Here is a 24,808-nt window from a genome sequence, read left to right on the forward strand (position 1 = left end):
ATAGATCCATCTGGACCCAATACCAACTCTAGGTTAAATTATATTTTCAAATCTGAGCAAGTCAGCTTCATTTTTAGATGCTATTAAGTGAAAATGCATGCAGGTAAGTCAAGAAATAGTTCCTGCTGCTTTTACTTCTACAATCATTCCTTCTTGAAAATCTGGGACTGAGGCAGACCTGTACATATAACTACTAAGTCACATAGGAAAAGTATGACATTTCTCAAGTCTTTATAAGTAATAAAATACAAGCTATCATTCTATAATCCCTTTTCTCTTTTATATGAATTTTGTAGCCCCCTAATGTTGATTGGTAGTGACGAAAACATTTTCCAAATTACCAATGTCCACTATAAAATACCATATAGTTGAATTTATCTAAAATGTCTGCTGGCATTACTAACAGAGGGCGACAAGGGAGGAAAGAGGTTACTGTGGAAGGTTGCAGAGCTTCTGCCTTGGAGAAGGAAAAAGTTTTGGAAATATATAGTTGTGACAGTTAAACATTGTACGTATTAATGTCACTGAATTGTAAACTCAAAACGTGGATTTTAAAGTAAATTTTAAGCCAACCATGACCATAGGCACATTCCTATAATCCTAGCACCAGACACTCAGGCAGAAGCTCATGACCCAACCAGGCTACACTGGTAAAGGACAAAACAAAAAAGGTAACCTTTATGTTCTGCATATTTTACCACCGTATGGAAGTCAATGATAAGTCATACTTGAAGAATATTGACCATGTCACTTTTGAGCAGCAACGTTTTGATGACTATCACTTGATAAAGTAACAATGCACTGGGAATAATAACCTTCCTTTGGCTTTGAACTACAGTTCATCTTTATGTGTCTGTGTGTACACGCGTGTGAACATGTGTTTCAAGGCCAAAGGTCAGCATCAGGTGTCTTCCTAAATGACCTTTTCATATTGTGTTTAAGACAGGGTCTTTCAGTGGGCCTGGAACTCAGTGATCCAGCCAGCCCACCCCAGGAACCCCGCCTCTCCCCACCTCCCCAGCACAGAAATTACAAGTGAATGCTTCCATCCCCACTTTTTATGTGGCTTCTAGATATCTGAACTCAGGTCCTCACCCTTGAATGGAAAGCAAATTACTGACTAAGTTTGTGTTTATGTTTATGGGTGTAATAATGTATGTCTGTGTTCCATTTTCATGCCTTGTGCCCAAAGAGGCCAGAAGAGGGCCCCCAGGACAGGAGGTGGATATAAATGGTTGTAAACTATCAGCGGTGTGCTGGGATTAAACCTAGGACCTTTGGAGGGGCAGCCAGTGCTCTTAATCACTTAGCCATTTATCCATCTCTGGGTTTACCTTTCAGAGAGAAAATATCCTAGAAGTGGAATAAAACGACAAACAGGGTACCTGACTAGACCGCAGCTTCTTATTCTCTAGGTGACTCTTCTCCTGTAGCAGGGCTTCCTTCTTGGAGACGATGGCTTCCCGCTTCTTCAGGTCTTCTTCCAACATCTCTAGTTCTTGGCGTTGGTTCAGAACTTTCTCTACTTCTTCATCTAACCATTTCTTTTGCTCATCCAATTTCTATATTAAAAGAAATACTATGGTTTGTTTCTCCTCCCTACCATAAAAGTATATCATTTTAAGTGTCTGAAACCTTTAAAATGAACATTAAAATTATAAGAGCAACTCATACTCCCATTTGGCTCTGGAGATTCTGGTTAACATGTTGCTCTTGCTGTTTTGTATGGAGAAAATTTATTACCCTGCAGTGTTACGCTCAAGTTATTGCTGCCTGACAAAGGCATCACAGTTTACATCTACTGAAATCAGACTGTGTTTTCATGTGTCGTAGAGGTCACGCTCCACCATGCCTCCAGGGGCGGCTGTCCTGACCTGCCGTCCTCTACCCGAGCTACCGACAGGCTGCAAGAGCGGTGCTTTTCAGCTTCCGCCTTGGCCTGCAGATAGCTTCAGATACAAGATCAAACGAGTAAATAAATGTAGTCAGCCAACGGAATACATATTCCATGAAAAACAAATCTGCACTGTCGATTGTCAACTTTAAATACTGCAAGATACAGTGAAAGGGTGGAAGGATATACAAAGTGTGTTAATACTCTGCTAAACACAGCCAGAAGCAAGTACAAACACAAATGAAATGTGACTAAAACATATTCTATCGCAGGCACACTGAAATGCCATTAAGGCCACTAAAACAACAAATAAATTTAGAATAGTCTGACTAGTACTAGTTTCCAGTCCATCATGGGCCCCAGAGAAAACCTAGACATCTATAGTAAGACAGTGAGAAACCAGACATGGTGTCCCGAGCCTGTAAAGCCAGCCAGCACTCTAGAGGTGGAAGCTCGACGATCAGAAGTTTAGCGTCACCCAACTACACAGGACAGGTTTAGAGTAGCCTGGGTTTACCCGAGACCCTGTTACAAAACAACAGCCACAAGATGAGGTGATAAAAATACACGAGAAAAGAGAGCCAAGGCAACAAAGACGCAAAGCCAGATGACCTACAGCAGACCTATGAAGTATGACCTTGTAGGCACTATCAACCCATGCTACAGTGAAGTCCACAGTAGCAGCAGGCCCGCAATTATCAGCAGCGGGAAGGCAAATGTTCAAATACTTCAGTTTAGCTAGACCCAGGAGGCAGCCTTAGGAAGTCCACAAATAAGTTCATATTTACAGTGAATGGTGTGTCCAGGTAAAAAAAAAGACAATTACAATTGTTGAAGATGTTTCTGAGTGCAAATGGTATGTGTGGGAATACATCCATACTCTAAATGTCTCTATTAAAATATGTAAAATGTAAATATTTTTCAAAATTTAAATAAATATATTTGTATTCTGAATATGATTGCAATTTTAAATACACTGTTTTTCTTAGATATCTGCAATTTATTTGACCTTTGAAATTAATTTATGGGTTGTGTTTTTATTTATTAAAATATGACATTAGAATACTCTTGAGTATGCTTAGTACATACACAATATGGTTCTGTTTGAATGTAGAGCTCTGAATTTTAGAAATATACCTGTCTCTCTGCGAATAAATCTCTCTGTAATGGGAATAAGTACTGTTTAGTGAATGTGGATTTTACACAATATTCAAATAAATAATTTCTGCCAACATAAGAAGATAACACATTTCACATTTCTGGATAAGAAATCATTTAATAAAAATTTTTGAAAGAAATACAGGGCATTTTACAAACAAGCAGCAAAAAAATAATGTTTTAAGATTTTATTCAGAATCTGCTATTTTTTAACCTATACTTACTTAAGACTGTCATAAAAACTGAAGAGAATTAGAAACAGTGAACAGAGCTGACCGACCTGGAGTTGGTCCACACTTCTGAAAGGACCTGTTCTTCTGTCCGAGTTAAACCTATCCAGGTCCTCAGCCTTTGAGTTCAGACCATCTCCTTGACCTGTTTTTAACTGCAGCTCCTGTACAGAGAAATTAAAAACGCCTTATTCACTCGTACTACCCATCTCTCACTTAATACACAGACAGACACTCTTTCTTCCCTCCTCCCGCTGTCCTGATCCTTTTCAACGCTAGGTTAGACCCGAGTCACACATGCGCCACGAGCTGCTGATTTCACAACAGGGTTAGAGCGATTTTCTTAGCATTCACACTCCCTGTTACAAGAGTGAAAATAAGATGAAGAGTGAGGTCATTTTAACTTTAAGGCAAAAAGGTCAGGGTTTACTAACAAAACTGATGCTTCTCATTCTTGGTGTTACTAATTTCCACGTGTTTTTCTGCCTTTCTGAGACTGTGGCCCTCACAGGCACCCATGATACCTACCTGCCATGGGTGTGTCTGCACTTACAGTGGAAGTGCAGGCTTCCAGTGCAGAGCAACTCTCGGCCTGGAGCAGTGGTCTGGTAGTTAGGAGTGGGTGCTCGTCTTGCCGAAGTTCCCAGAACCCATGTCAGGTGGCTCACAACCACTGTAACTCAAGCTCTGGGGGTCAGGTGTCTCTGACCTCTGTAGGAACTGTGCTCATATGTACCTATACACCCACATATGCAAAATTAAAAATAAGAGCTATTTTTAAAATGGGGGCCTGTGGCTTAAGAATAAGTCTTATGAGATCAGGCAGAACAAAGCCTTGAAAAGAGCAGTCTCCAACTCCTTTAGCTTCCCTTTATATCTTAAGGACCAAATCAAGAAGCCCAGTGCTCACGGTGTCCCCACAACTGACCCTGGAGTCAGGAAGGAAATACAGGGAGGAGAGACTAAGGGACCTGGCCTTCTAATTCAGAGACCTATGGATCATTTAAACGTTCAGGGTAAGGTCTGAGCAGGTGCTTGATAAATATGGGTTTGTTACTGACCTATGACAGTAATTATCAAGGTTGAAAGTGTTTAGTTACTTTAACAGCAATCCCACCTCACCAGTTAAACCTTGTGCTTAGTTGAGCATAACTTATGCCTACAGTCTTACTACTTGGGAGGTTGAACTAGGAGACTCACATGTTTGAGGCCAACCTGAACAATACATACATACATACATACATACATACAGAGTGTGTGTGTATTCAGTTTTTTAAGTGAACCTTTAATCCCAGCTCTGGGGAGGCAGAGGTGGGCAGATCTCAGTGAGTGAATTCAACCTGGTTTTATACATATCGAGTTCCAGGACAGTCAGGGCTACATAGTGAGATACTGTATTTAAAAAGGCACTGGGCATAACAGCAGCACACACCTGTCACCTGACCCTCAGCCATGAATTTGAGATCAGTCTGAGGTCCTGTTGCAAAAACAGACAAGTAGGGCAAGCAATTGAAAGTAGGGGGGGCTTTTATTAGTATAATTTTACTTTAGTTTTCTGTTAATTTATGTTTTACAAAGTGTTGGGCTGTGACAAATGTATAAGGAAGTAAAAACTGCTTCTCAAAGATAATTTCAGAGTGTTATCAGAAATGAAGTAAACGAAAAGATCAAAACTTCTGAGTCTGAGCTCTGAGAATGAAATGATCAAACAGAAACAACAAAGATCTGTGCTGTGACTTTGTCTCCTGAGTTCTGGCACAACAGGGTAGGAAAGGGATCAGGGGAGCAGAAAGGTGTAACCCCGGGTGACAGCACAGGATGCAGCCCACATGGGGCGCTCAGCCTCAGGGAAGGAGAAGACCCTGACAGACTTCTTGGCAGCGTGGCACAGATTCTGAGTGGAGAAGCATGAGGCCAATCATTAGGGACAAACAAGGACACAAGATTGAAGGCAAGCAAAGACTACTGGGCTAACTAGATAAAAAGACTCAGTGGCTTCAACACAGCTTACAGTGCCTTTGCAGAGAAGAAGAAATAAAGGCGTGGTCTAAAGCAGAGGCCAGAGCTGTCTGTAAGTTATTCCAGCAAGGGCCCCACCATCAGGAGCCAGGGCTAACAAGGCCCGGTGGGCCAGATCCTAGCCAGAAACAGCCTCAACTCTGTGGGTTGCAGCCTGGGAGATCCATACAGTCCGCTACCAGATAAGAAGACACCATCAAGGGCAAGAAATACAGGGCAGCTAATGGACTGGACCTCCTTACTCAAGAGAACTAAGAATTAAAGGAAATGCTTGTGTTTCAGTGCACGCTCTGAGTTCATGGTGTGTGTAAGTTCTTATCTTGTTTCCAGCATTAGCGTGGCATCGAGGGCGCTGCAACACTGAGCTCACAGAGAACCTCCCCTTTGGTTCTGGTTCCCAGTGTTAATTTACCGTCATACCCCAGGAATTGCAGAACTCTGAAAGAGGCGTCTTTTGAGCAAAAGCATCTTCACCAGGAAGTGAACCTCTACCCCTATTCACCTCTCCCAAGTGATACTTTAGAAATGACTTTTTCTTTTCTCTCTTTTAAAAGATTTACTTATTTTGTATACAGTGCTCTGTCGGCATGCATGCCTATAGGTCAGAAGAGGGCACCAGATCTTATTACAGATGGTTGTGAGCCACCATGTGGTTACTGGGAATTGAACCCAGGTCCTCTGGAAGATCAGCCAGAGCTCTTAACTTCTGAGCCATCTCTCCAGCCCCTACTGCATTTTTTGTGATAACTGTAATTCCTGTCACAATACAAAATAATGATGAGATTGGTGCCTGTGACAGACTTGAAAAACCAACCACCGCATTATAGTATTTTAACTGTTGCATAATATTTGTACACTGTGTGGAGACGTATTGCTGTGATTGGTGTGATGAAAGTTGAATGGCCAGTAGCTCGGCAGGTGGTATAACTGGGATTTCCAGGCAGAGAGAAACTGGGAAGAAGAATCTAGGCACTCAGAAGACACCAGGAGACACAGAACAAGTCAGACACACAGAAATGGTAAAGAGGCTAAAAACTCTACATGGTAGAAGACAGATTAAGTTATAAGCGCTTGTTGAGGGCAAGCCTAAGGTAAAGGGAAAGTTTTCATAAAAGTCTCCGTGTTATTATTTACAGGCTGCAGTCCAAAGATAGTCCAACAAGAAAGTTTGCTATAGCTAACCCTTGCAACGGCAGCATGAGAACAGGGCCACTGTAAGCCCTATGTAAGAAGGGACAGATGCTTATAAACAAAAGCCAGGGTCACAACACAACACAAGCTTTTACAGACTCCCTTACCTCACTGCATGAGCTCAGTATGCTGCCCTCTGGAGGCTGGGGCAGAAGGAACGATGCTCTCGGCCAGCCTGAGTGAAGAGACACACTCTGTCTCAAAGCCAAACATGGGACACATCTTAGCCATGGGGATGTGGCTCAGGCACTGAGTGCCTGCCTCATACACCAAAGACCCTGGGCTCCAGCTCTAGTGAGGACAAGACAAAACACAGACTAAAGGCTATCTCCAACAATTGTCAAGGAATTCTTTGGGACTGAGCATGATTCTTTGTTTTACAGGAATGAATGAAATGTTACTACACTTGGAGCAATCTGTTTCTTACCTACAATGAACAATTGCTGTGAGTGTGAAAGTTTAAATTATAGGTAGGTTGCATTTCAGCAGGTTATAGCATGGAGTTGACAGCACTATGTCTGAGGTAAGCCATGGCCTGAGTTACATGAGATCACCAAACCACAGTCTGGACATAGGCAGGCCTGATCCTTATACTGATGGAAGAACGTAGAGCAAGATCCTGAGTTGCTCACAACAGAGACAGAATTAGAAATGCTACAAACGAGCAACTGACATTCCGGAAGACGGAGGATGGCAGCTAACACCCACTCAAAGCTACATCATTCTTGAGTCCACCACAGGGACAGTTGGAGAGCAGCTGCCCTCTGAGGTGGTGTGTAATGCAAACATGGGTTTCAGTAGCAAAAGAAGAATGGAAGGGACTAGAAAACAGAACAGAGGAGAAAGTGTTGAGTGTCCTAGGGGGCTTGTCCCTGACTGGGTGCTGTCTTTCTGGTTAAGGACAAGCACAGGCCACAGAACACAGAGCAGGACAAAAGGAAAAGCCCCAGAGACTGAACACAGATAATCCTAAAGGAGAGGGTGGGGAGGAGGGAGGAGGAAAGGAGGGAAGGAGAGGGGGAGGAAGAGAGGCACTTGCAGGAGCCACAGTGGCAGCGGGAAGGATGCCAGGAAAACCCTCTGCTCTCGGCACCCAAACCGCATTGGCACGCAGCAAGTTGGCTGTCAGGCACATTAAGTGGCAAAGGTCCCTCCTAGGATGCCTCACCCTGAAAACCCAAAGCAAATGTCACAGGACTGTATTCTGGGACTTGAGCTGGAGAACGCCTCTAACTAAAGAGGGAAACTGAACCATGGTGTTCCATGAGGTGGGGATCTGACCCAATGGCATCCAGAGAGAGGTGCGGCACCCATGCTCACATGAAGAATTAGTCAGGGCCAGCACCTGAGCACAGCAGGGGACAAGTACAGACTTCGCAGCACGGCATGCGCTTCCCATTCCTTCATGCTCGCACCTCCCACCTTTAACATGGAGCTGTGAGGCAGCACGCCAGTGTGTAACCGCACAGGGGCTGCTGCTGTGTCTCTCCCCTCTGCCTTCCACCTCTAGCCACCTCGTCGTGTCACAGACCTGCTTTTCTCTTATGTCCTAACACCGACCCTGAGCTCTGTCTTCCGGCCCTCCTAACCCTGGGAACCAGGATGAGTACACTGTGCTACCTTGTTCCCTTACTCTTCCAAATCACTGGAATTGGACAGCCAAGCTTTTAAAAGCAGGATCTCAATCTGTAGCCCCTTTTGACCTTGAACTTGCAATCCTCCTGCCTCAGACCCTTGGATATGGGGATTCCAAGTCTGAGCCATCAGATCCAGCTTACGTTAAAGACAACACTCTGACTGTCGTCAGTAGTCTACCCACTGGATGTCTAGATTTATAATCCAGCCTTTTACTCTTTAACCAGCATTCCCCATTTACCAATCCAAACTCAGTTCCGATAACGCCCTTGTCAGTTGCATCAGGAAGAAAGAGCAGTGTCCCCAAGAGGTGGAGCTGGTACAACTACGTCTACATGCAAAAGAACGAAGCCAACCTGTGTGCCACATCACACGTAAGAACGGACACCAAGGAGATTAGCAATCTGACATATAAACTACAACCAGACAACTCCTGTGAGCAGAGACAGGCTAACTTCTTCACCACCTTGGACTTGACACCAAAACCAAAAGCAATTTATAAAGTGAACTTCAAGATGTAAAGTTTTTGTGCATCAAAAACATTACAGGGATGTAGTGAGGATGTAGTCAATTGGTAGAAGTCATGCCTAGGCTGCAGGACGTCCTGGGTTCAGCCCCCAGAACCACATAACTGGTCATGGCTGCACATACTTGTAATCCCAGTACTCAGGGAGTGGAGCCTATATGATCAGAAGTTCATCAGGGCTGTCTTTGGTTACATAGTGAGTTGGAGGCCTTGTCTTAAAAAAAAAGTGACATTATACCCCATATGATTGGGCCTTTCAGCACCCTCCCATGGAAAGGGAAGGTACTCATGGACCCTACTCCCAACAAAGATTTATAAGCGGCTAACAGTTGACGGTCCTTCAGTGGTGTAGCCACTGGTAATAAGTACATGCTCCTGCATACAACCCAATGAGTCACTGAGTAACAACAAGAAAAAGAAGAGACATGAAAACGGCGGTGGAGTGAGGTGAGGTTGGAAGGGGATTAATGGAGTGAGACGGGGTAAAACAGGGTAGCAGCGGGGAAGGGGGAAGACATTCAGATACAGTAGGTTCATGTGTGAGAGTGTCAAAACACTCACCAAACCCACATCTGAAAGAGGGCCGTCTCCAAAATATATAAAGAACTCAAGAAACTAGACATCAACAAACCAAATAATTCAATTAAAAAAATGGGGTACAGATCTAAACAGAGAATTCTCAACAGAGGAATCTCAAAATGGCACGAAACACTTAAATGTTCAACATCCCTAGTCACCAAGTAATACAAATCAAAACAACTCTGAGATTCCATCTTATACCTGTCAGAATGGCTGAGCTCAAAAACACAGTGACAGCTCATGCTGGAGAGGATGTGGAGCAAAGGGAACACTCCTCCATTGCTGGCGGGAGTGCAAACTTGCACTGCCACTTTGGAAGTCAATATGGTGGTTCCTCAGAAAATTGGTAATCAGTCTACCTCAAGACTCAGCTACCCTATTCTTGGGCATATACTCAAAGGGATGGAGGAAGAGAGTACTGAGAGAGACAACTGGAACTAGGGTGGGGGGCACTTGGGAGGACAGTGTTGAAACCTAGAGCAGTGGAAACTCCTCAGAAGGCTAAAAGAGCGCCAACACTTGTAAACTGAAAAGACAGCAAATGCCATGTCAATGATCTTAGCAGCACTGTGTGCCACAGTAGAAGGCACAACCTAGCATTCACTGATGGATAAAAATAAAACATGAATCAAAAGGCTGGGCACAGTGGCGCACACCTTTAATTCCTGCCCTCGGGAAGCAGGGGCAGCCTGGTCTACAGAGCAAGTTCCAGGACAGCCAGGGCTACACAGAGAAACCCTATCGGGGAAAAAAGATGGAGTCTTGCTATGTTGCCAAGGCTGCCTTCAAACTGGCAAGGAACCACCCTGTGTCAGTCAGCTTCAGAAGCTGGCACCACACACAGATGCTACTGCAACCAGTGTCACAGGGAAAGTGAGGCTCTGACAGACCCTACAGCACCAATGAACACAGAAAACATGCTGCGTAAGCAAGCCAGATGCCAAGGGACCAATTATCCCACATGGATAATGCAAATTCACAGAGATAAGATATATCAGAGCTTATCAGAAGATGAAGGAAAGTGGGGACATAGAATTATTATTAATAGTTACAGTTTCTCTTTGAAGTCCTGAAAACATTCTAAAACAACTATGACAGCTTGTACCTCACTGTGAATATAATTAATACCACAGAATTAAACATTTATAAGGGTAGGATGGTAAGTTTTATATTATATGTATTTTGTCATACTTCATTAAAATTGACAGGGCTAAGAAGCTGGCTCAGTAAGTAAGGTCCTGTCATTAAGGAGAAGCAGAAGGAAAGAGCAGACTTCTGGGCCTTGTCCTCTGACCTCCACTCATGCACTGTGCCACACGCTCACACGCTCACTCTCTCTCTCTCTCTCTCTCTCTCTCTCTCTCTCTCTCTCTCTCTCTCTCTCACACACACACACACACACACACACATACAGAAAAATACGCGCAAAAATATCATTTAAAATTATAATAAAATTAAATACAATAACAAAAAATTTAAGAATGAGCAAATACTTTCCAAATTCCATAACTAGGTTGTGTGCTGGGTTTTAAATGGTCTAAAAGCAGATTAAAACTACTGTTAAAATATCTCTAATCTGGGAATGCTGATAATGGAAAAAACTGTGTTTCAGGAACAGATGGCATCTTTTGTTTCCAAAGACTCTAAAACCAATCTAAAAAGAAGTCTTAATTAAAAAAAAATCCTAGGGAGTTTCTAAATGTGTTGTAAACTTGGGTTCTGCTTGCTGTTTAAATGGAACAAAACTGGGCACAGAGTTAGGAAGTATTTTTAGGATTGTCTACTTCTTATCCAGAGAGTCCCACAGCTAAGTATAATGAAGGCAACTTTAGATAAGAATAAACAAACTCAAAGAGGGCTAATACATCTCCTGCAGAAACAGAGGAAGCCGGGCTTGAACACAATGCCAGCCTGGCTCCAGACCCCAGGCTGACCATGCTCCTCTCCGCTACCCACGCTGTGGAACCACTGGGTGCACAGACTAGATCACTCGCACTCTGACGGGGTGCTAGCACTCCATGTGGAACTTCTCCCATACAGCATCAGGAACAATGAGCAACCCTCTACAAATGATACTGTGTAGAAAGTAACCTTTATAAGCTTAACTCTTGCCGGGCGGAGGTGGATCACGCCTAGGCAGAGGCAGGCGGATCTCTGTGAGTTTGAGGCCAGCCTGGTCTACAAAGTGAGTTCCAAACAGCCTCCAAAGCCATAGAGAAACCCTGTCTCGAAAAAACCAAAAATAATAATAATAATAATAATAATAAGCCTAACTCTTTGACATCTGTGATCAAAGATCTGAGGTTTTGCCACTGTAACTTATTTGTGATGTCATAACCTTCAAGAAAGTGCTCAGAATTGAGAAAACAGGTTTTACTATGTGGCCCAGCAAAGCTTGACAGGGATAAAGACAGCACTGAGACACTACTCAGAATGGCTGAGTGAGCCCGAGCCTGCACAGTTTCACACAATGCTAAGCAGGAAGTATGGACAGGATTACTTTGATTTTTTGCTGCTCTCTCTTAACCTCTGCATCCAGGTGCTGCTTCTTCTCGCTCTCTTCTCGAAGCCGTCTCTGCAGCTGCGCTTTCTGGTGTTTGAGGTGGCCCACGCTCTGCTCCAGCTCGCTGGCACGCTTCTCGCTCTGGATGGACAGTGATGCCAACTTCTTACTATCTTGCTGCTTTTTCTGTAAGACCTGGGATCACATGGAATATTCCAGAGTGAGAAGGAGTTTTCTCTCATTTCCTAATGACAGTGGTGAGGGTGGCCATCTTCTTGGATTTACTTTAATTTTTTGACAGGCTCATCAACGCATGCTTACTTTTGTACACTTTTTAAAACTTTTTGTGATAGCATCTCTCAGAACCTCATTTTTGTAACTGAAGAAAACATTGTACTTATTATCAGACTCACAAAGAATGATGAGATTTTTGTTGCCAGAGGAAACAACCACTTTCACTTTTTTATGAAGAATTTTAATCTAAAATATATATAGCATGAAGTGTTTAGTTACTGCCTGATCTACAAGCTCTTGGAATGTATTTACTAAACTATATCATACACATATATGCACACACGCACACATGCACACACGCATACACACACATACTATACACACACACAGAGACAGAGGTATACACACACATATTACCACACACACACACATACACACACATACTATACACACATACACACAGAGACAGAGGTATACACACACACACACACCACACATATATATACCACACACACACACACACACACACACATACTATACACACACACACAGAGACAGAGGTACACACACACACACACATACTATACACACACAGAGACAGAGGTACACACACACACACACACACACACATACTATACACACACACACAGAGACAGAGGTATACACACACACACACACATACTATACACACACACAGAGACAGAGGTACACACACACACACACATACTATACACACACAGAGACAGAGGTACACACACACACACACACACATATATACACCACACGCACAGCAGTTCACAGGTATAATCTCAACACTGAAAAAGCTGAGCCATCCTAGCTTCAGAAGGCAAAAACAAAAGGATGACCACAAGTTCAAATCCAGCCTGTCCTACCCAGCAAGTTCCAGGCTACCCAAGGCTACAAAGCAAAACTCTATCTCATAACCAAACCAACAAAAATTAAGGAAATTATTAATAAATTATGCAAGTCATGAGTAATTATTATCTTTATTATAGAATAGATTGTTAACAAACATTTTGTTCTGATTTAAATATTCATGAAAATAATGAAGCTCATAGCAGTGCTATTCAAAGTCAATCAATGGACCAGCATTAGTCAGACTGTTGCCAACACTGCAAAGTATACTATTAGACTTAGACAATATTATTTCCATGCAAGATATGTTGTTTACTTCAGATAGAGAATAGTCCAGGTTGGGCTTGAACCCATAACCCTCAGCATCTGAATGCTGAGGTATAGCAGTGTGCCATCTGATCACTCTTTTAAAGACTTTTTCTTATATAGTTTTTAAATTAAAACCTAATCGCATCATTTCCTTCCTCACCTCCTCTGTACTCCCCTGATCTCTCTCAAATTAATTGTCTCTATTTCTTTAAGTGCTGGTGTGTGTGTGTGTGTGTGTGTGTGTGTGTGTGTGTGTGTGTTACTCTCGGAACTGAACTTAGAGCCTTGCACATACTCACTAAGCAACACACCTAACCCTAGAAAAGAAGGTTTTAACTCTTCCTAAAGTTGTAGCTAACTACAAAGAATTTGGAAATGAAATCTGAGTTGTAGTACTCCAAGTTATTAACCTTTTAAAACCAATCAACTATACTGAAATAGTTCATATTTGCAGACTATCTACAAAGTACACTGGTACCTGATCAGCACTTAACTTAATCTTTTGTTTTGCCCTTCAGAAAAGAATACAATTTCTGTTACCTTCATGTCTCATTCTATACAATTTTATGTCAATATTTAATGTTTACAGAAATACACTACCCAGACTGTAAATACAGAAAGGACACACTAGGCAATAGGAAATGTCATACAGCTCTGATGACTGAAAAGTGAATCCCGTTTCTCTCAATACACGAATCAATTCCTTTTGTGATGCTGGGAATCAAAACCAGGGTCTCACACATACTAGGTAAGGACTCTACCCCTGAGCTTCATCCCCAGCCCAGAAGGATTCAGAGTTAAGAAAAGATGGTTTGGCCAGGCATGGTGGTGCACGCCTTTAACCACAGCACTCAGGAACCAGGCAGGCAAATCTCTGAGTTCCAGGCAAGCCTGGTATATACAAAGTGAGCTCCAGGACAGCCAGGGCTACACATGAGACTGTTTCAGAAACACAAACTAGACAAAGAAAAGGAAGGATGGCTTTATGAAGTTTTGTGACTTACCTGGGCTCGCAGCTTTGCAGCATCCATCTTTCTCCGGAACTCTTTCTGTAGTTTGACCTTCAATGCAACGTCAGAAAGGTCTTTGCTCTCTAGCTCCTGCAGCTGCTTTCGGGTTTCTGTGAGCTCCACTCTAGCCTGCTCAGCTTCATGTTCCAGTTTCGTTACCTTCAAAGAGTACTGTCTGCTCACAGACTTGGCATTGTTACCTTCACCGAAGCACAGCAGTAACAACAGTTACAAATGACAATTCCAACCGTCTACTCTACACGGCGGGCACTTACAACTAAGGTGTAACATTAAACACCCCGCTTGACCTCAAGCACTCCAGCAAACCCAGACTGCGAGCATCCCTCTAGATGACTGCTCCCATGTGGTTCTAGCTGATCTCTTCACTGGTTTACCCTTCGTGGTTTAACGCTCTATGTGAGATCCATTCCCTAATGAACGAGTGTGTGTATCTGTATATGTAGATGCCCATGTCTGTGGCACCCACTGGGGGACAGGAGAGGTCATCTGCAGCTGGAGTTACAAACGGTTGTGAGCCACCCAGTGTGAGTGCTGGGAAGCACACCCAGGCCTCCAGCCCCAGCGAGCTGCTTTTATCTTCCGCATCTGCAGTTGAGGTTTGTTTGTATCAAGCTTCAATTAAGAAATGAAAAGGCCAGAAAGGTGGTTCAGAAGTTAAGGGCACTGGCTGCTTTTCTAGAAGACCTGAGTTCATTTTCCAGCACCCATGTGGAGGTTCACAAAAATCCACAACTGCAGTCCCAGGAGACGGAGGCGCGCTCGTGGCACGCGCATGCGCGCAGCTGAAACGCCTCACACAGTGAAATAAAGGCTATCAGATGGAGGCGCACTCGTGGCACCGCATGCGCGCTGAAACGCCTCATACAGTAAAATAAAGCTATCAGAAGGCGCATTTGTGGCACGCGCATGCGCGCAGCTGAAACGCCTCACACAGTGAAATAAAGCTATCGGGAGATGCTTGTCCTCTCACTCAGGACACCTGAGCTTCTTTGCCGTCCATGATCTGTGTTCTTATTTTAAAAACAATTACTATGAAATATTTTTCTTAAGAAACTTTTTTACGCCAGGTAGGATGGCAAACACTTCAAACCCAGCCAGCCTGGTCTACAGAGCAAGCTCCAGGATAGCCAAGGCTGTTATCTAGGGAAATCTTGTCTCGGAGGAAACAAAAAAATCCCGGCTGTTGCTTAAATTAGCAGAAACAATTCAATAGACTTTAGAATCTTGTTTTTTTTTAATAAAATGGACTTCTTAATCTAAATGCACAGTGAAACATCTCACTCTAAAATTCTATAAATATATAACAATAATATACACAATTAGAGAGCTAGCAGTCTCGCTTAGAGATAGAGCATGTACCTATCGTGTATGAGGCTCTAGGTTTAAGCACCACATGGCCCCAATAAAGAAACTATACACAGCTACTGCATATTTTACCAAACTGATTGGTTGTCCATTAATCAGTTATTAAAAGGCTAATATTTTATGAACTACTCATCAAAACAGTCATAGGGCCGATTCTCTCATGAACCATGCTGAGCTGCTATGAATTATGGCACACTGGCCACGCATGGGGGTGTACGCCTTTACTCCTTGCACTGCCTTTACTGTCTGCACTGCGCACTCCTGACTGGGGACATCTGAATAAGCGGTCCCCACAGGCGCATGTATTTGAATGTTGCTTTGCAGTTGGTGAAACTGGGAAGAATAAGGAGGTGTGACTTTATGGAGGAGTTGTGTCTCTGGGGGTGGGCTTTGAGGTTTCTTGTGCTTGTGAATCGAGATGTGAGCTCTCAGCTACTAGTTCAGCGCCATGAGTGCCTAAATGCTGCTATGGTCCCTGCCTTGACAGTCATGGACTCATCATCTGAAAGCATAAGCCTCCATTAAACACTTTCTTCTGAGTTAACTTGGCCATGGTGTCTCTTCAGAAAAGTAACTAAGACAGCTGGGAAGGCAGTAGATCTCTATGAGTCTACATAGTGAGACCTTGCTCAAAACGGAGAGACACACACTGATTTCATAAGATACCAAGGCATAAAAAGCATATTGGAGTAGATGAGGTACAGTACCCGTGTCCCTGTCATTACTAATGACTAGCGCCGGTGCTGTTTGGGAGAAGTCTTCACTGGGAATACTAAGAGTAAGCATGCACCATTGATTTTCCTAATTTCCATCTCTGAAGATCTTTAGGGCTATAAAAGCACGGTGAGCTCCAGGGTGAGTCCCCTCTCTAGAGATCATTTATTCCGGGAGGTAGTAATTGTCTCAGGCTCCCCACACTCCTGAGGGGTGTGGCTGCACATCACGAGGGAACAGTCCCTTAGTGAGACATCTGTGACCATGGAGTGAGGGTGACACAGAGCGTGGCTGTCACTAACAATGAGGGAGGAAACAGACTTTGGAAAGCAGAAGGAGGACCAATTGCTAGACAAGCTTACAAGGAAGAACATGGAAATGGGGAAGCCACACTTTCCCTGCTGGAACACATCTGTGATTCAGCATAACTTACGCAGTTGATAAAAGTGCTGGCCTTGCACGGAGGACCTCAGTCTCCAGAGCCCTGTAATGAGAGCTGGTATAATGGCATTCACTTGTGCCAGACTAGCCTACTTGTGTGTTTCAACAGTGAGAGACTCTCAAAAACTAGGCAGAAATGCCTCAAGAACGCCATGGTTGTCCTCTGGCCACCAGAGTTAGTTTGCATCACAACTAGGAATAAGTGCTGGTGTCTCTTACACCTCCAATTCTTTACTGAAGTTCAAAGTAGTCATAGCTGATTGTTTAGACTACCGGGAAGAAAAAGACCAAAGAGCCTGAGTTGTCCTTCTTTAAGGCAAATGTAAGCTGCCTGATGATGGACATGGTATCCACCCTAACCTGACAAAGGTCACACAGTGGACAAGAGCTAAAAGCTTGGCTCACTAAAGAAAATAACTCTTAAGAACAAATCTTTACATTTCAGATAAATAAAAATCATCTATATTCAAAGTATAATATTTAATGTTAACAGTAAACTATCAGGCTAGGGATACAGCTCATTGGTAGAATACTTGTGTAGTGTGTTCAAAGCCCCAGGTTCAACCCCCAATTCAAAAAAAAAAAGAAATTAAAAGTGAACTATGTAAGTCAATGGTGACTAATAATTAAAAATAATTGTTGTTAAGGCATAGCTTATTTGACAGTTGCCAGTGCATGCAAACACCTAGGCTGCTTTTGCTTTGGTTTTGTTTTTACTGTTGTTTTATTTTATAGGGAATGTCACTCTGTAGCCCAGGCTGGCCTGGAATTCACTACCTAAGCCAGAGTGGCCTTGAACTCATCTTCGAAAGTGCCAGGGTTACAGAAGTGAGGCCCTACTAAGATCCTGGGTTTAATCCCCTGCGCTATAGGAAGAAAAGAAAAGTAAGGTAAATTGTTCCTTTTCAGTACACACATTAAGTACCATAAAGTTTCATCCAACACAGAGCTAACACTAGCTGGAATAATTCAAAGGTGAGTCCCAGCCTCACAAAAGAGCGCACGCTGGCTCTGAGACACAGCAGAGCTGCCGAGGACAGCTGGGAGCTGTGGACCGCCACATCATGGGCAGTATCAGGCGCTTTTCTTTCTCATAAGTACAAGCCACTATTATTACCTGTTTTTATTAACTCTTTGATCAGATCTTCTTTCATCCTGATGTTAATTGTAAGTTCTCTCACTTTTTGTTTAGCTTTATTAAGTATGAGTTCCGAAGTCCTTAATTTTTGCAAATTTAACTCCTGACTCTCCTGGAGACATTCCATCTTCAAATCTTTAAAAACAAAGACACAAAAATTCAACTGAAGTAGAATTTTAAAACAAAACAGAAAAGCAATTAGGCTGTCCTAGCTACTTTTCTATTGCTGTGAAAAACATCATGACCAAGGCAGCTTATAAAAGATAGCACTTAATTTGGCTAACAGTTCCAGAGGGCTCCAGCTATGACGTAGAGCAGAGGCATGGTGGAGGACGGCTGAGAGCTCACTCTGACCAGAGCAACAGGCAGGGAGAGCAACGCGGATGGTGGAAGTCTTCTGAAACCTCAAAACCTGTCCCCAGTGACACACCTCCTAATCCTTCCCAAAGAGTTCCACCCATGGGGACACCAAGTGTTCAAATAAGCCTATGGGGGTTGTTCTCATCTATACCATCGCATGGAGGAAGCAGAAGAGCAAACAAAAAGAGAATGAAAACAGGAACAATGTACAGCAATTGAGGTCTAAGCTGTGGCTTACAGGAAGTTTGTAGTTTAGAAGTTTTTAAGTTATGATATACACCCTTACACACACATACACACAGCTATGCATGTTTTTATCATAAGCCACTAGGGTGAAAGATAGTTTTCATCCCCTTTACTCAAAGTTATTTGAGTTAGAGATGAGACCTCCAGGTGAGTAGAAAGGTGAGCGTTGTCCTATTAATCTCTTTTGCTGTAAGCAGAGAATGTTGCCTTTAGTTTGCTCTGTCATGGAACAATCTTTTTGTACACTACGAGGATTGGTTTAATAAAAAGCTAAATGATCAATCACTAGGCCGGATTTAGGGGGCAGAGAGGATGCTGTAAAGAAGAAGGGCAGAGACACGGAGAGTCACCAGCCAGAGACGGAGGAGGCAGGGAAGCAGGATGGGCCATACAGAGTAAAGGGAATAAAGCCATGAGTTGGAAAGTCAATGAATAGAAATGAGTTCACTTAAGTTATAAGAGCTAGTTAGAAACAAGCTTAATCTATTGGCTGAGCTTTCATAATTAATAAGAAGTCTCCATGTCATGATTTGGGAACTGGCAGAGGGACAGAGAAAAGCCAACATTGCTCTTCAAGAGTGTGCTCCAGTACAGTATGCTAGCGTCCTGAGCAGAATACAGAACATGTTGTCTTTGTCTGGGTTACTTCATATTCATAACCTGACTTTCAAAGAAGAACCTAGTACATGCACTCATGTACATTCTGGCCTGAGTTTCTTTTGTTGCTGTAGACCAGGGGCAAACAACTCAAGGATGGGTACTTGACTAGGACTTATCTTTACAGTTTCCACATTTTAATTAAACTCTTAATCCTCCTGCCTCAGGGGCCTGAGTGCTGAGACTTCAGGTGTACTAGTACATCTATGCTTAAAAAATTATTAAGGTACCAGGCAGTGATGGCACACATGTTTAATCCCAGCACTTGGGAGGCAGAGGCAGCGGATCTCTGTGAGTTGGAGACCAGCCTAGTCTACAAGAGCGAGTTCCAGGACAGCCTCCAAAGTGAAACCCTGTCTCGAAAAATCAAATATATATATATATATATATATATATATATATATATATATATATATCCCAACAATCAAGAGGCAGGCGGACCTCTGTGAGTTCAAGGCCAGCCTAGTCTACAGGGTGAGTCTAGAAAAGCCAAAACTAAAAAATTATTAAGGAATAAATATCTTGAAAAGACAGATGCTGACTGAGAATGTAGAATTAGCTCTACCAGCACAGAGAGCTCTGCTACCTGCTGGTCCTGAGGCACAGATGCTTCTAAATGACCTGGAAAAAGCACCACCATATCTACCCCGTCTGAGGAAAACACACACCTCCATTTTCCAAATAGGACTTCTGTGTTTCATCTGTAGTATCGGTTAGTTCAACAAGAGAGCAAACAGAGCCTGGCTCTTTGACCCATGAGTGACTTCTAGATCTAAAAGAGAGAATTTTTAAACAATTAGGATTAAAGGCAACTTCCTTGTCGGCATATCCTAGGCTCTCAAATCCTCCAAAAGGTAACCCAATATTCTAAAAAGGTAATTGTATGGAACAAGCAGATTTTTTAAAAGAGATTCATCTCCCTTTCTTTCTTTTTTTTTTTTTTTTAAGATTTATTTATTATGAATACAACATCCTGCCTCCATGTATGCCTGCACGCCAGAAGAGGGCACCAGATCTCATTATGGATGGTTGTAAGCCACCATGTGGTTGCTGGGAATTGAACTCAGGACCTCTGGAAGAGCAGTTGGTGCTCTTAACCTCTGAGCCATCTCTCCAGCCCGGAACAAGCAGATTTTACTAATATTCTTTAAAATAGAGATCACCTCCCATCTTGGATCCAATGTTTGCAGCCACTGTAACAGAATACAGAAATTTAAGGAAAAAACTCCAAATGCTTAAATCTAGGGGCTCAGATGCTGAGAGCCCTTGTTGCTCTTGCAGAGGATCCAGGCTCTGCAAGATTCCCCCACCAACATGGCTGTTAGCAATCGCTGGCATCGCAACTCTAGGCCCAGGGAGTCTGAAGCCCTCTTGTGACCTCCTTAGGCACCAAGCAAAAACACTCACACACACATAGAACAATAAGAGTAAATAAACACTCACACAATAGAACAATGAGTAAATAACTCACACACATAGAACAATGAGTAAATAAACACATACATAGAACAACAGAGTAAATAAACACACAATAGAACAATGAGTAAATAACTCACACAATAGAACAATGAGTAAATAACTAACACACATAGAACAATGAGTAAATAACTAACACACATAGAACAGAGTAAATAAAACTCACACACATAGAACAGAGTAAATAACACTCACACATAGAACAATGAGTAAATAACCCACACACATAGAACAATGAGTAAATAAACACACACATAGAACAATGAGTGAATAACTCACACACATAGAACAATGAGTAAATAAACACACACATAGAACAATGAGTAAATAACTCACACACATAGAACAACAGAGTAAATAAACACACAATAGAACAATGAGTAAATAACTCACACAATAGAACAATGAGTAAATAACTCACACACATAGAACAATGAGTAAATAAACACACACATAGAACAATGAGTAAAACACACACATAGAACAATAAAGTAAATACATTTTTAAAAATTAAAAACATGACTTCTGTTCAAATACTAGTTTCTTAATAAATTAGACAGCAGATTTAGCAGAAACTACCCACCGTTTTATTAAATGGAAAACACTACAATGAATCAAACCATTAGCAATTATAATAATGGTTACTAAGGATTTCTATACAACATACCTAATTCTAGATTTATCTTGGCCTTCTGACTCTTCATCATCACTGTTGTCAGAAAACTGGCAGTGGACAACTTCATCTTGTTCTTCTAAGTGACCCATGAGCATCTGGCTTCGTGTCCGGAACCCATCGAATACTTGGTCCAGAGTGTATATAGGAGGACTTGAGTAGACCTTGCAAGTGACCCCACCCAACAACAAAAGAGGTGACTCTTTAAGCCGACTTTTATCCTAGGACTCAAAATGGTTTAGAGGAGATATAGGTAGGTACTCTTGGGTAGCCAGTACTGAAAATATGCTCCCTGCAAACACCAAAATTAATTCTACAATACTATCATGTTTCACAGACACACATTTCTTTTAGATACTATACAGTTCCTTCTTCTATTTTCAGTGCTGGTTTTATGGAGAATAGTATTCAAAAATAAAGTCGAAGAGAAACATGATCACATTCTCTGGCATAGCAGAGAAGGGGTATCATTATATTCATGTATGAAAATTCAAATAGTAAGTGAAAATTTAAAAATTCAGTTAGCTGACAGTAGAGCCCTCATGGACCTCATTCCTAGGGTACGTACTTGTCACTTGTCACTGATTTTTGTGTTCCTGTGGTTGGTCACCTAATGGGACTATCAACAATGAGGTGGACAGGAAAGAGAGTTTGCTGAGGCACAAGAGAGGGCACCTGGCCCTTCCCTACAGTTCCCTCCTCACACCCCTCCCACTGTGGCCTGCAAACATCAAGCCAAGCAAGGACTAGAGCCCAGACAGAGCGAGGCAGAAGCCCGGCACTCTTCTGTAAGAGCCCATGGAGACTGTCACATATCCAACCACAAGGCAAATGCAAATTGCAATCAGTAACTAACGTGGTTCACAAGACATAGCCCATCAACTTAAACCCGAGATGCTACAGGCAAAGATAACATTTGCCCTGCAGCAGCACAAGCCTGGGACGTGTGTGGTGCTGGTAGAGCGTAGCAGCACTGTCAGAGTCACACTCCCATAAACTCTGTACCCACCAGGGTCCCCATGCTGGCTCTAAGGAAGCTGCCATCACTTAGGTTTATCACATCCACACCTGCCTGACACAAAGTCCATCCCTCACTTACTCCTTGCTGCTTCACCTATTTCTTATCCTGCTGACTAACTTACTATACAGATCTCAAACAAGTTATTTCCATTCATAAAATTCAATCAGATAATTGCATCTTCTTCATAATAAATTCTTTGATGCTTTAGTCAAGGTAAATCTGCGCTGGTGCTGGAGATATGCTCAGTGGTTAGAGCAGTGGCTGCTCTTGCAGAGGACCTGGATTTGGCTCCCAGCACCTACATTGCAGCTCACAAGCAACACAACTCCAGCTTCAGGGGCTCTGATACCCTTTTCCAGCCCATGCAACACCAAGCAAGCATGTGATGCACATACACGTATGTAGGCAAAAACACCCATACACACAAAATACAAACTTTAAAAGATAATTAATTCTGCCAGGTGTTGGTGGCACACACCTTTAATCCCAGCACCCAGGAGGTAGAGGCAGGCAGATCTCTGTGAGTTCGAGGCCAGCCTGGTCTACCAAGCGAGTTCCAGGACAGCCTCCAAAACAATACAGAGACACTCTGTCTCGAAAAAACAAAACAAAAACAAAAACAAAGATAATTAATTCTACATAGACATAAATTTGGTACCTATATCTTTACAAATAAAAATTAAAACTAAGTTTCATGTGATGCTTATGCCATCTTATCTTGACTCTCAACTTTACAATGCCGAATGACACAAAAGTTTAGCTTTGAAAACAAAGGCAGACAAATTCAATAAAACAAACAAGCAAAACTGCTGGAAGCCATAATGTCATAAAAACAGGAGGTTATTCAAGGTGTCAACCCACCAGGCACCCTCTTATTTACTAATTTTTATCTGAAAAAGAAATGTACATACAGAAGTGTCCATGAAAACAAAAGGAGAGAGTAAAAAAAGACCTCCCAAGACTTCACACTCTGATATGATAAGTAACTTGCAGACCTCAGCAGGACTGATGAAGGCTTGACTCACCTGCTTGGAATCCTGCCTTGGTGGGATGTAAACACGGTGTCCCCAGTGACTATCAAATGGTACTGTGTGAGGTCTGTTTTCAGAGATTCTGGCATCAGGCCCGTCTCCACAGCTCTCTTTAACTGACGACGTCATCGACAAGTTAAATTTTGCTAGTTCTTCACTCAGCTGACTGACAAGAAGTTGCTGTTTTATTATCTTTTCATTCTTTGTAGATGAGAGATAATAAGAAACAGAGATCCTCAGTATCCATGCAATGGCGAATAAGAACTAAGTTCACGGGTCAGAACCACGGCTGCCCAAACGGCACCTTACCACGTCCCTCTGTACCCATCAGTAACAAGTGCTGGTATCAAACGCAGTCTCTTGTGCACACCAGGCAAGGCAAGGACCCTGCCACTGAGCTGTAGTCCCACCCATAGAAACTTACTGGATAGTAAGCAGAAATAGGCAAAAAAAAAAAAAAAACCCCAAAAAACTACAGAATAATAATGTTCCATTAACTGTGATTGCATATTTGGACAATGTGACTTTAAGCATCTACTTAATTAGCCATTTTTACAAAAGTCTGAACTTTCTGGGTGAAATACAAGATGTAGCAGACAAAGCTGAGAAGCACAAAAGTATTGCACACAGGAGATTACAGCAAAGGAGACAGAAAATGGTAAGTTCAGCAAAGTGAAACTATGTGGCAAATGAAGCCCGATGCACAGAGGCAGGAGACAGTGAGCTGACAGCACAGCCGGGAGAGACTGGACTGTGACAGGAGTGTGCCTCCGGCCTATGGACAGTTTGGGTTTGAAGCATGGCCAACGCAGAGACTCTAATGTTGTGTGAGATTTTGTTTGTGTTCTTACAAATAAAGCTTGCCTGTAGATCAAAGGGCGGAGCTAGCTAACCACAGCAGTCTGCAGGTCTGTACAGACAGGAGGCAGGAAGTGATAAGGCTGGGTGGAGAGACGTGGTGATAAGGTAGGCTGTAGACATGACCTCGACCCCTTTTCGAAGGAAGGATTCAGAGCGGTTGAGGGGTGACTGTGGCTGCTCCTCCTTTGTTTCTCTGATCTTTCGGCTTTTACCCTGATATCTGACTCTGGGTTTTTATTGCTGTCATTTCTGGGGTCCCATGGCCACCCACATTGCCATCACCATTCAGGTAAGATGCCCAGTCATCCCAGGTGTTAGTATTTCTGGGTTGGCCGTGCAGGCATTTTGGACTGATCCGATGGGACAGGTATTCTAGCACTTGTGAGTCACAGAATACTGAGTGCTACACAGCTCAGGTGGAAAGGTATCCTGAGCTCGGGAGCCAAGGACTACCACAGGCCACAGTAAGCGTAGCAGTTTACAGCCCTGCTTCAGGGAAAGGCTTCCCCAGTGTATCGGCTCCTTCCAGCTGGGGATGTTTGCCCAGTGTAGCAGTTTTGCTCCAGCAGGAGAAGGCCTCCCAGCAAAGTTGCTACAGGAGAGTGGAGTCTGGAGTTCAAAACTCCGCTCTGTCAGGGGA

The 24,808-nt window shown here is 42.9% G+C and overlaps 1 protein-coding gene across 2 annotated transcripts in view; it reads right to left on the minus strand.

The window, feature by feature from the left end:
- Positions 1-24,808, minus strand: part of Kif27 (kinesin family member 27) — a 74,913-nt gene that overhangs the window by 20,710 nt on the left and 29,395 nt on the right. For both annotated transcript variants that reach the window (XM_040756081.1, XM_040756082.1), the window contains exons 6-13: positions 23,302-23,508; positions 21,250-21,419; positions 19,775-19,878; positions 17,823-17,978; positions 14,159-14,364; positions 11,733-11,930; positions 3,333-3,446; positions 1,386-1,562 (exon numbers count right to left, since the gene is read on the minus strand). In XM_040756081.1, coding sequence (XP_040612015.1) covers positions 1,386-1,562; positions 3,333-3,446; positions 11,733-11,930; positions 14,159-14,364; positions 17,823-17,978; positions 19,775-19,878; positions 21,250-21,419; positions 23,302-23,508 — 1,332 coding nt within the window. The remainder of the gene's footprint in view (positions 1-1,385; positions 1,563-3,332; positions 3,447-11,732; positions 11,931-14,158; positions 14,365-17,822; positions 17,979-19,774; positions 19,879-21,249; positions 21,420-23,301; positions 23,509-24,808) is intronic.

The sequence above is a fragment of the Mesocricetus auratus genome, unplaced genomic scaffold, assembly GCF_017639785.1.
Source record: "Mesocricetus auratus isolate SY011 unplaced genomic scaffold, BCM_Maur_2.0 Super-Scaffold_100013, whole genome shotgun sequence".
Lineage (NCBI taxonomy): Eukaryota > Metazoa > Chordata > Mammalia > Rodentia > Cricetidae > Mesocricetus > Mesocricetus auratus.